Source organism: Ascaphus truei, chromosome 12 (genome assembly GCF_040206685.1).
Source record: "Ascaphus truei isolate aAscTru1 chromosome 12, aAscTru1.hap1, whole genome shotgun sequence".
In the NCBI taxonomy this organism is placed as follows: Eukaryota; Metazoa; Chordata; class Amphibia; order Anura; family Ascaphidae; genus Ascaphus; species Ascaphus truei.
In genome coordinates this window covers 49,443,722-49,456,161 of record NC_134494.1, presented here as the reverse complement: position 1 = coordinate 49,456,161, position 12,440 = coordinate 49,443,722, and the positions used below count along the sequence as shown (strand labels likewise).

The following is a 12,440-nucleotide window of genomic DNA, read 5'->3' as shown; positions in this document are numbered from 1 at the left end:
TTGTACTTTTTTTTAAAACTGGTGTGCCAAAGCATTTTTTGGTTTCTATACCTATTATAACTAGCTGTCCCCATTGTACCTAGAGCAGTGTTTCCTAACTCCAGGCCTCTGTCACTACAGCTTGGACACATACCTGTCACCAGCAGATCAGAGCTGAAGAATACCTTGTGACAGACTATTTTTAGACTCTGGTTTGCTTATATAGATGTTCTATTGTCTAGTACAGTGTTTCCCAACTCCAGTCCTTGGGGAACCCCAACAGGTCAGGTCTTCAGGATATCCCTGCTCCAGCAAAGATGGTCAATCAGCGGCTCAGTCATTTTGACTGAGCCACCTGTGCTGGAGCAGGGATATCCTTAAGACCTGACCTGTTGGGTTTCACTGAGGACTGGGGTTGGGAAACACAGTGACCTAGAGTATTAGTGATCTACTGCCTGTCTCCACTTGGTTGAAACTCAGCTCATTTCAGCAGCTTGAAGATTAATGACTAATTTAATTAATATGTCAGTTGTTTCATCACCCACACCACATATACCTCTTTGAACTAGGTCATCATAGGTATAGTACCCTTAAGCATACTCCAGAAGGCTTAAATGAAGGGTTTCTAGGTATAGATCCACATGACATTAACCCTACACAGCATACCATGTATCTGTATAACATCACTTATACTATACTTACCTTATTGACCTACCAGGTCACCCTAGATACAGGACCCTGAAACATGTACATATATGTATAATCATTACCTAAAGACACGGGCCATTCAACATCAATCATAGAAATTACATGATATTCGAGTTCTGCATTCATTATATCATTATATATTTCTTTTTGCTGCAAATATGAGTATTTAACCTCCAGTCTGGATATTTTCCCTGACGGCTTTCAGAGGGAGCATCACTAGCCTCTAAGCCTATGACAGGCTGGCAATTTCAACCAATTGGAAGGGATACTCATTTACTATCAGCCCCCTCCCTTGCAGGGGAGGAGCGTCATCGCATCGACCATTATGATTGGCCGTCAGAAAGGACCAATCGGAGACCTGTAATTTGCTGCTATAGCAACGTTAACCTATAAATACTCACCAAATCCACTTGGAACCCGCCCCCGATGAAGCCAGTTACGGTGAAATGTACGTAGGGTACGTCTGACGTCACCGTCACGTGACGTCGGCTCATCGGTGAGGTGTACCGTCTGAGTGCTTCGCAGACTGCGTCCGTGGGCAGCAAGAGCACTCAGACCTTAGGGTTGGTCTCTCCTATCTCTACAGCTATCATAACTTGTCCAGCAATAGGCCGGATGTGTTTATATTGCCAGATGTGTTTATGGTTGCTTCATTTCAGCTACCATTGCTTTCAATCTGACTCTGCATCCAGCAGACAAGCTTATAAGTAACTGTGTATACTTCATCCAATTTACATTACATTAGTTACAGGGGATTTGAGATATATCATTTGAAGTATTCAAACCTATCTTTGATATAGAGACTACCCATATCTACTATAGGGTTCATTAAGGTTTAATTAAGAGGTATATATATATAACGATCCATTAAACACCCTACCACACCTCTCCGTCCTTTTAACTATATTTTGTTTGTTCTGTATATGTGGGTTTCCCCAAACAGTTTATTTTAACAAATATATAATAAAATTAAGTTTTAATTAGGGTGTCCTCTCTTCTAGTGCCACACTATAGGGATTCTTTCTTTCCACCCACTTGCTAATTTAATTAATAATCAGAATGTTAAAGGGACGTTTTCAACACTTCTATATTATGTATATATAAATACTGGCCGAAAATTACCATTTTAATAGAAATTGATGTTATATCAGCGAGACTCCAATGTAGTCAATTGTACTCTTGTGCTAAAAATCAGTGAGAAGGACTGCAAATCAGTTAGAGTTGACAGGTCTGATTAGTATTAGTAAAACAGTCTTTGCATGTATTAAACTGCCAGTGTTTGAAGCCTTCACAGGAGCTCCTCGCTTGCTTGTAAGCGCCTGTATCCCAGTGACAGAGGGATTCAAATGTACCTATTTCTATGTGCTACCTGTTGCATTCTCTGTGAATCAATGTGATGAGACTACACTCCAACTTGTACCTATTTAGCAGGTACACTTATATGTTTTCTGGTTCTTGCGAGACCAATTGTACCTCTAAAAGCCCTTTGCAAAAATGCCCTTCCACTCAAGGAAGGGCAAGCACCCTTCGCTTTCCACATTGGAAAGCTCAGCTGAAAATTAGCCTCTTAACCCTTTGAGAGCCAGAGGGGCTGTGATGCCCAAATTGCAGACCCTCTGGCAGTGGGGTCACGTGACCGCAGTGGCCATTTCCCCCAGAAACAGAAGAGGAGGGACCCTTCTCCTCCATTTCCTCAGTGGTCAGCATGCGTGGAGCACCCGACATGAGACCCAGGAAAAAAACAAATGCCATTTGAGCATGACGTAATCGAAGCAAAGGGTTAAAAGAAGCGTCCCATTCAGTTATGTTTGCCTCTGCACGTGACCTCCCCCTGACTGCACTTCGACTTCTGTGTCTGTAACCCTTCCAACGTACCATTAGATTGTAAGCTCTTTGGGGCAGGGTCTCCATTTGCCTAATGTCATTTACCGGTTTCACTTATCCCCATTATTTGTAATGGATTCACATCGTATTGCCATTATGTAAAGTGCCTTGCACACTGTCGGCGCAGCAACTGTATCACTGTATCTCTCTCTCTCATTCTCTCTCACAGTATCTCTTTCTCTCCTCCCTCTCTCATCCTCTCCCTCTCCCCATCCTCTCCTTCCTCCCATCTCTCCTCCCTCTCCCCCATCCTCCCTCTCCCCCATCCTCCCTCTCTCTCCTCCCTCTCCCCCATCCTCCCTTTCTCCTCATCCTCCCTCTCCCCCATCCTCCCTCTCTCCTCCCTCTCCCCCATCCTCCCTCTCTCCCCCATCCTCCCTCTCCCCCATCCTCCCTCTCTCCCCCATCCTCCCTCTCTCCTCCATCCTCCCTCTCTCCTCCATCCTCCCTCTCTCCTCCCTCTCCCCCATCCTCCCTCTCTCTCCCCCATCCTCCCTCTCTCCTCCCTCTCCCCCATCCTCCCTCCCTCCCCCCCATCCTCCCTCCCTCTCCCCCATCCTCCCTCTCCCCCATCCTCCCTCTCTCCCACATCCTCCCTCTCTCCCACCCTCCCCATCCTCCCTCTCCTCCATCCTCCCTCTCTCCCCCATCCTCCCTCTCTCCCCATCCTCCCTCTCTCCTCCCTCTCCCCCATCCTCCCTCTCTCCCCCATCCTCCCTCTCTCCTCCCTCTCCCCCATCCTCCCTCTCTCCCATCCTCCCTCTCTCCCCCATCCTCCCTCTCTCCTCCCTCTCCCCCATCCTCCCTCTCTCCCCCATCCTCCCTCTCTCCCCCATCCTCCCTCTCTCCCCATCCTCCCTCTCTCCTCCATCCTCCCTCTCTCCTCCCTCTCCCCCATCCTCCCTCTCTCCCATCCTCCCTCTCTCCTTCCTCTCCCCCATCCTCCCTCCCTCTCCCCCATCCTCCCTCCCTCTCCCCCATCCTCCCTCTCTCGCCCCCATCCTCCCTCTCCCCCTCTCCCCCTCTCCTGTTAGCGGTGCCGCTCTGGTTGCCTAGTTACCGTGTGTACCGGAAGTGAGCCTGGCTGCCGCTTCCGGACACGTGAGGTTGATGGTTGCATCAGAATCTGCAGGGAAAGGATCAGGATGGCAGCTGCTGGGGAGCACAGTGAGTATGGGGGGAGTCCCCCTGTGTGCATGGCACTGTGTCTGTGCCTGACTACCTGCATGTGGCAGCACCCCTGTCATTGTGGGCTGGCACCCACTGTCACATCACTTAATCCTATGGATACTGTAGGGGCATCCTAATCAAACCCACTTTCATTTTTACATATGTCTGTTGCCATAGAGTTGCATAGGCTCGCCCTCTTTAAATGTAAAATTGACCTCACACACACAGCATAGACTTCTATAGAGTTATTGTATAAAAACAAAATCATTCTATTACTTGCTTAAAATCCTCCTTTGTTTATTTTCTGAATCCCATTGAAAACTGCAAATAAAATGACGTTAAGATTTTTTTTTTACAAAATCCTCCTCTGTAAAGGCAGAGTTAAACGGCTTAGATGTTTATTATATCATCCAAAAATAAGAAATCAGTCTTTTCCAGATTGCCCCCGCTGACTTTGCTTGGATCATCCTCTTCCCATCGTTACCATTGACTTCCTGAACAGAGGATCACCTGGACAAAGGATCATGGGACCATCTTCTTAAATGTCCAAAAAATAAATAAATTAGGAAGTCCCTTTAAAATCATAATTGCCTATTAAACAAATGCATCGCCTCGCAATAAGAGTGTCGTTCTCACCCGTCCTACATTGGCACCCACAGAATTTTAAAAGGCCCCCACCCCCCACACACACTCTTAAAAATCCTAATCATATCACCTGTAGGTAGATTAGAATTTACGTTATTTGCTCCGGTTCACCCACCCACCCACCTCAGTTTTTTTTTATACCAATTTTCCTGCTGTTTTTACCAGTTGTATTATTGTAGATTATAAAACAAGACTACGGCTGTCTTCCTTGTTATACAGTTGAACCTATTTCAACTACATTTAATTGCATGCATACAGTACCATATCTGTCAGATATCATATTGGCAGTGACATGTATTACTCGTCCCTCTGTTTCTCCTAAAACAGCACAAACCGGCCCTTCTGTTTGTTTACTTATCCTTCTGCTTTTTCTCCAACAATCGGTGTTCTTGGGTAATTCTAGTGTTATAAATTATATGATAAATCAAAGCCAGCTGACGCTTCTGAAGGGTGTAGCCTGCTATTAATCGTTGTTCCTGTGTTTCCCTAGCTATGGAATGCCCTTACAACTTGTATACAGCACATTTGCCATCCTTCTGCAGCAGTGCTTTCAGTAGTTATTAGCAGTGTTCGACAAACCTATACATTTGCTCGCCCCGGGCGAGTGGATTTAACCCCCGGGCGAGTAAATATTGGCCTAAGCAGCACACGTTTGGTACTAGGTGGCGAGTAGATTTTTTGGTGATTTGTCAACCACTGGTTATTAGTATAGTGTTTTGGATGTTAACTTGGCTGCGATAGTACCAATCGGGGAACATTGACATAAGCTCATTAGTGCCGCCTTCGTAGCTACGGATCCTCCGGCACTTCCTGATCACGTAATAGCTCTTTGGAGCGATGGGTCATTGGGCCATGGAGCGCCGATCTGGTACAGCCCCTAAAGAACTAGCAAAGATGTAATGTGTACGTCATACATTTCTTGATGCACACTGTACGTCATTGGGGCACTGAAGAGGTTAAAAGGGCATTTTTGTGCGTAGTGCGCCGATCTACAGTAATTTAATAAATGCTATTTATTTAATTTAATGAATAACCCCCTTTGTCTCTTGCTGCACCGCTTACATTGTTAGTTCTGCAGGGCTAGGATTTACCCCTCCCACGGCTTATTTGCAGCTATATGTTCAAACACCACCTTTTGTAAACAATTTAACAGAATCAGAGTCAATCCGCATTCTACTACATATAGAAGCAAAAAAACAAACTTATTTTGTTAACAATTTAATTGGTTTCCTTAAACAAATGTAGCCATTCTAACTTTGGCGTATTTTGTTTCTCTGTAAATTATTGACAAATGAGTTTTCTGCCCCGTTAGCCCCCCCTGTTCTTAGTTGAGGGGAGAGAAGGGCTGTGCCTGTGCACACTCTTAAACCCATGGGATATCACGCAAAAAGGAAGTGGCCAGAGGAAATGAAAGCCCTCCCAAGTCTCCGCTCACAGTGTTTCCTCCTCTCCCTCCGCTCGGCGCCGGGATCCAACTTTCACCCGACTGTTGGACGGAGCGCGGGGCCCCAGCTCCCCTCTCCATTTAGAAGTTGGAACCCGGTGCCAACAGGAGGAGGGAACGCAGAGTCCCCGGACCGGCAGAGTGTGTGTGTGTCTGCCTCCAGCAGCATAACGGCGTCATAAAGCCATGGCAACGTGACGTTATGCCGCCGCAACGCTGACGGAGGAGTGCTGCTCGTCTAAGTAAGTCCCCCCCCCCCATCTCGCTTCTTTTTTTTTTTTAATGGGGGGGTGAGGCTGCTGTTGCTGTTGCCGCTGCTGTTGCCGCTGCCGCCGCCGTTGCCGCCGCCGCCGCTGTTTCCGCTGCTGTTGCCGCTGTGATCATTAAACAAACAAAAGTACAAGTAAGGGGGGGGGGCGGGGAGATATGGCTGCTTTACATGTAGTTTCATAAATAAGGACGGGTTTAAAATACCCTACCTTGGGTGTTAGATGCCTAGCATGTTGGCTTAACAGAGGTGTGTGTATATGTATGTACCGTAGGTGGGTTTGAGGAAATGAACATCTGCCAGGACTCCATATTTATCTAAAGACGCCAGTTGATTATATAACGAGCACGGCTGTTTTAAGAGCGATGAGACAGTCGTGGTCATTCTCACTATGGACTTTTAAATGTTTCTCAGTTGGTTGAACACTTCGTTGTCTTGTTACAAGGGAACTGTATTGTGGTTGTGAGTCGTTTGATTGATTGCTGATACTGGCTTTCGGAATGTGTTGCTTGCATCGTTTTCTGAGCACTGACCTCCGAACCCTGTTATTCAGCTGAATGTTGTATATTTCTTGCTATGCCACGTCTCTCAATAGAAGTAGCTGATCTGTAGTAAGTTACATTAGGCAACACAAATGAGTATTTTTGTTAAATGTTGTTATTTACATGGTAAACATTCATTTCCCCTTAATCTTTCATGATGAGGTTGCCCGTGGTTCCTCAAAGCCAAAATCAAATTGTTACTTGGCTTTGCTCTCTGTGTACCCTATTAATTAATATTACTTCATGAGCCAAATAGATATGAGTTTGGAAACCAATTGGCACAGGCTTGTGTAGCTATCGCAGTGATGCAAGAACAGGTTCCGGCAGCCAATAGGTGAGGAGAATGTCACTCATCATAGTGATATCCCCGTCACTGATTGGCTCGCTGGCAAGCATGGCCATCTTAAATACATACAGGAAAATGGCAGCTAAATGATGTGTAAACTTAAGCTACAACAATTTAGCGATGTTGCCCTGCCCTGTTTTCGGTAATACATTCCACTAATAGGGAGGATCTTTTAACTCCATCCAGTTTATACTAGAATCGAGCATCAGTTTCTCTTTCAGACATTTTCCCCCCGATTAAACCGGAATTGTCAGAGAAATGCTAGCTTTAGTTAAAATACCAGTTTGTTGACCTGGAGGCGTCAACGAGTTTCTAATGTTGAGTGAGGCGTTTTTCTGGCTATAGTGAGAACTACTCTTCAATCTTTCTAGTTCTTTTGTTTTGAAGGAGTGTCACGGAAAGTCCGCAGGGGAAAATAGAGAGGATCGTCGCTCCGAGGTATAATGACGCTGTCGACTCTGCGTACTGTAGCTGATGACACATTACCTTGTATGGCCAATGGGGAACAGTGAGAAAAATATCTGTCATCTGAAGATGAAACATGCAGTTAGTTATAATTTACTTTCAAGACCCTTCATCAATGAAACATTCTCTTAATTGTTTATAGTAGTGTGCAGTTATTTTGCATGAAGCATGTTATTTTTGTGTGTGCGTATACACACATACATTATATATAATCGTGTGTGTGTGTGTATATATATATATATATATATATTTATTTCGCTCTTAAGAGCCAGCTGGAAAAACATGCTGGGCCACACACACTCTCAAGGGCTCTCTATTTACATAGTAGACGTGTGTGTGTGTGTGTGTGTGTGTGTGTGTGTGTGTGTATCTCTCTATCTCTATCTCTATCTCATACTCGTGCAGTTTGCTTTGTGCAATATCTTTTCACCATACAATTCATTAAATGTCATATGCCTCTCTCTTGCAGCTCTGAGCTACCGTTCTATAATGAGCATTAGTGAAGAGCAAGCCAGAGCGAGCGCCTTGAACGAGTTTCTCAGCACTCGTAGTTACGTCCAGGGGTACACATTGTCTCAGGCCGATGTCGAGGTGTTCAGGCAGCTGGCGAGACCTCCCCCAGACCATTACTTCCACGTGGTTCGGTGGTACAAGCACATAGAGGCAGTTTCTGCTGGCGCCCGTGTGACGGTGGACGCAAATAAATTGCAATCATGTGAGTAATCCATTTGTGAGCATGCCAGTGCGTGGGTGTCCTAGTGCTAATAAACCCCAAAAGCAGATGAATTGCTGCTTTTAGGAGGTGTATTTTATGTAGCTAAATAAACAAGCTGTCCGTAGAGTCTTAATGTTAGGATAGTTCAACACCATATGATGCAAATCATTCCACTTTACGTTTCTAACAATTGTCTCTATTGAAGAACATTAACATGAGAAATATTTTTGCTCTTTGGTCCTTAGCGGGGGTTATTCACTAAGGCCATCTGCAGGTTAACACGCCCGATGTGACTTTCCCTGCTGTTTGTCAATGGCAGTTAGCGCCGGATTGTAACCTGAAACAGACTTTCTTGAATAAGCCCCTAAAACTGTAATATTTGTTTAATTTCGACTTTTTTTTTTGTGTTTTTTATTGGAGAAAACACATTTAGAAAATATTCTTTTATACCCACGAAGGGGCAATAACGGCAGCGCAGATTTGAGTAGGGGCCATGTAGGGGATAACAATAGCATTTTTGTTATACAGAAATGACTATATTACATCTTCTTGTACATAAGATCGCACAAGGGTTGCAGTTCTCAACTAGTTCTCGTTCAGGTCTTGTTATGCTGTGTTTGTGTATTACCCAAAAAAACAATTTTTCAGTATTAGAAGCTGTGATTTGATGGGTGCAACTTTAATATACAGTGATGTAGGAGCAGAAATAAATGAACAAACAGACCAATAATTTGAAGACTTGCTAGAACCATGGAACATGATTTTAAAAGCTTTTAAAATTGTATCTGGTTAACTCTCCTGCCTGGTAACATATTCAGAAAAAAATTACATTTTAAATGTGATTTTTAGAAAGAAATATTGAAACATTTGTGGGTTCCAGTGGAGAGACTGAGATATGTTTAGAAGCTTGATTCTACACCTGTACAATATGCTGATATTAATTAATATACATATATGTAGGGTACACCTTTGCCATAATTCCCAAGGAGAGGCAGGAAGAAAAGTTACAGTAGCACAACTTGGCACGTTTAAACAATGTGTTACTATCTCTTTACATTCATGTCAATGTATACATCTCTCTCTATGAGTCTTATGTCTAACTCTCTCTTCAACTGACAATTCCACCTTCAAATCCCAACTGTCCTCCCTAGGCCTAATAAAATGTGGGGTTTTTTTTTGTTTAAAACTTGGACACAGTTTTTGCTGTGTGTTGGTAATACCATATACATATGTTTTTATAAAGGTAAGTGTTGGGTGAGTTTATGGATATATATACAGCTCAGCCCCCTTATAACGCTGTGCCTGGGGTCCAAAGACTCACATCGCGTTATAAGCGGATCGCATTAGAAATAATGTACAGTTGTATGCATTGTACAATAAAGTATTTAAGATACCAATAATCGTGTTGTAAAGTATTCATAAATTCGAGAATTGGGAGCCACCCTTGCATCGCGTTATAAGCGGATTCGCGTTGTAACGGGTCGCGTTATAACGGGGTTGAGCGCTATGTATGTATGTTATGGTGGGTAAAAAAAAGTGACAAAAACCCTCCACAGCAAAGCATATAGCAAATGGAAATATTACTGTATTCCCCTTATGCCTGTCTTAGAGAGGTCTGCAACCCGCCTTTCACCATTATCCCCCAGCACACAGTGCTTCCACTGCAGCAAGGGATTCTGGGAAATTACATGCAAATGAGCACACCATGCCACCTTTTGCTTCAAAACCATTAACATAGTTCCCAATAGGCTTAAGCTTGCTGCATGGTCACAGCTTTGAGCACCACCAGGGTTAAGATGCACAGCCAGCAAACTCACCCACAGACAGCTGTTTCGAGTTTAATGGGTCTCCTCAGTGTGGGGTTGGTTACACTGGCTCTGCAAACTGAAGCAAGGATAGGTTTCACCACAGTTAGTTAAGTTATGGTGGGTAAAAAAAGTGACAAAAACCCTCCACTGTAAAGTATATATATATTTCAGAAACAGAGCACGCACAAGACAAAATCAAGAATAAAGGGAGGGTACATACTGTCCAAAACGATACAGAAAAAGGAGAACAGGACAGGCGCTCCTATGTGCAAAAAGGTTATATTTATTGACTCCTGTATATTGTACACACAACAATACCCAATTCTCGCTCTGACTCAAACAGTCGGGGAAATAAAAGTTCAGTCCCAAATGAAAAATATGATGAAAATAAATCCCAGAACTCTTTAAATTGGAAGCCCCCTGCGTCAGAAAATAACTATTTGTCATAGCAAGGTGAAGAAAAAACGAAATGGCATCATTCTGAAACAAATCTGGATTTCATTTTCTTGCTTCTCTGTTTTAATTGCCCCAACATCCCGGCCCGTACGAGCGGCATCAGACCCCTTCTGTCACTTTACGGCCCATTCAAGGGGACCCATGCAAAGCGCTTTACGCCCGCTCAGTAAATATGATTTACTGGGAACCAACGGCAAACTAAATATGCCTAAATGTCATGTTACTTTTCTCTTTCAGGTAAGGGGAGGCGTACACAGCCTCAGTGGTCCTCACCAGAAGCACGAGAACAACCCAAACTTCGCCTATACAACAGCCTCACTCGCAACAAGGTGTAGTATATAATGGGGACGCCAAAACGTCCTAATTCTGTGCTCCTGTACACCGGCGCTCTTACACGGGCACCCTGCTATGGGGGTTTGAGGTTGGCGCCTGCTCATTTCATACTAGTTGTGTAGGCAGCTTAAGTGCAGTTTTTCACACTAAAATTGGTATATACCAGTCATGATACTTACATGTAGGCAAGTCTTGAGACACTCACTACTTGTAAAATGGAAAGTGAGTGTACAGGGATCTTATTGGGAGATTATATACCTGGAAGGGGGGGACTAGCCTCCCACAAGCTGCTCAATAAGCAGTTACAGGTGGATTGGCTAAATACATTAATCACACCCTGGTAGTGGTGCCCTCTGGAAGCGTGCTGCTAGGGATTTGATTTGGCCCAACAGAAAATGCAAAACATATATTTATATATTCACGGCTGTTTTTTCTGTTTAATCATATATAATTAGTGCTGTAAATAATGAGTCATCCATGCGGGAAACCAAAAGGATCCTCACCGGAGATAATACTAGTACCCGGGTACAAATGTGGCATAAATATCTAACCATAATAATGTTAAAGTGCATAAAGAGAGACCATGATATCACTCAAAACCAGCAGAATGGGCACAAAGATCCCATTGGGAATATAAGTATATGGTAGACGGAAAGCTCGAAGTCACCAGACAGTCTGCTGGAAAGTCCTCTGTAAAGGTGTGTGTCCACAGTCCCGGATCAAAATACAGAAAGATGGTGTCTACATGTGGCGAGATGCCAGAGACTCCGTGCTGCACGATGCACCTGCTCTCGGCTGTGACCCGACGTACGTTTCGCACTTTGCTTCGTCCGTGGCGTGGTGATCCATTTCTTATAACACATTTGCTCTTGCGATGTGATGCTGTCTTGCTATGCCAATAACTACTCCTTATTGACTTTTCAGACTGTTCTTTGAAATAATTGTCAGCGGCATTTAAATCTCCAAAATATTGAATACTGGAGGGAGTGTAAATTAAATATTTTTTTGCTCGCCTATAACATCTATTGTTTTCTAAAAAGAAAAGGTTTTCATACTAGACTAGGTGCATTACCATGCAGCCCACGCTATTACTCTCGTCTGCATGTTGCAGTCGCACATACACAGCGCACCATTGTTTTGAATCGGCCGCGCGAGAGACGGTCGAAGCGTCCACTTTTTTTTTCACCCCACTGGAGCGTGCCATTTAGTGCAATAACGTTGATACATCTTTTATATTGCATTATTATCCTATAGATTGTGCAAACTGCAAATGTGGAGGATTGATGCCTTTTATAAAAACAAATACTTACAGATGTCTGATCTTTAAAAAAAAAAAAAACGTTTGTTTTGTGAGCATGGCGACCATCTTTCAGAATGCACGAGCTCGAAGCGATGCATAAAGTGCAGAATGTTTAAGCATATGAACACTGCACCATTGTACATTATTGTTATTTCTATTCTTGCTATAGGAGGTGTTTGTGCCCCAAGATGGTAAAAAGGTTACGTGGTATTGCTGTGGACCAACTGTATATGATGCTTCTCACATGGGACATGCCAGGTATGTTTGCTGATCATATGGTTTTGTCTTTTTAGCGATGTTGTATTTGCTATGGAAGTACATTTGTTTGATATGTTTGTATTGGTGTACCGATCATGTGACCTTAACCCTTTGAGTGT

At 43.8% G+C, this 12,440-nt stretch overlaps 1 protein-coding gene across 3 annotated transcripts in view; it reads left to right on the top strand.

Moving 5' to 3' along the window:
- The first annotated feature begins 3,583 nt into the window (after positions 1-3,583).
- CARS1 (cysteinyl-tRNA synthetase 1) overlaps positions 3,584-12,440 on the top strand; it is a 58,119-nt gene continuing 49,262 nt past the window's right edge. Inside the window, exons 1-4 of one of the 3 annotated variants that reach the window (XM_075567658.1) lie at positions 3,623-3,738; positions 7,921-8,166; positions 10,668-10,759; positions 12,233-12,321. In XM_075567658.1, coding sequence (XP_075423773.1) covers positions 3,717-3,738; positions 7,921-8,166; positions 10,668-10,759; positions 12,233-12,321 — 449 coding nt within the window. In that variant the 5' untranslated portion in view covers positions 3,623-3,716. Of the gene's footprint in view, positions 3,739-7,920; positions 8,167-9,390; positions 9,410-10,667; positions 10,760-12,232; positions 12,322-12,440 lie in introns of those variants that run through there. The other 2 variants (XM_075567660.1, XM_075567659.1) reach the window with 2 other exon arrangements.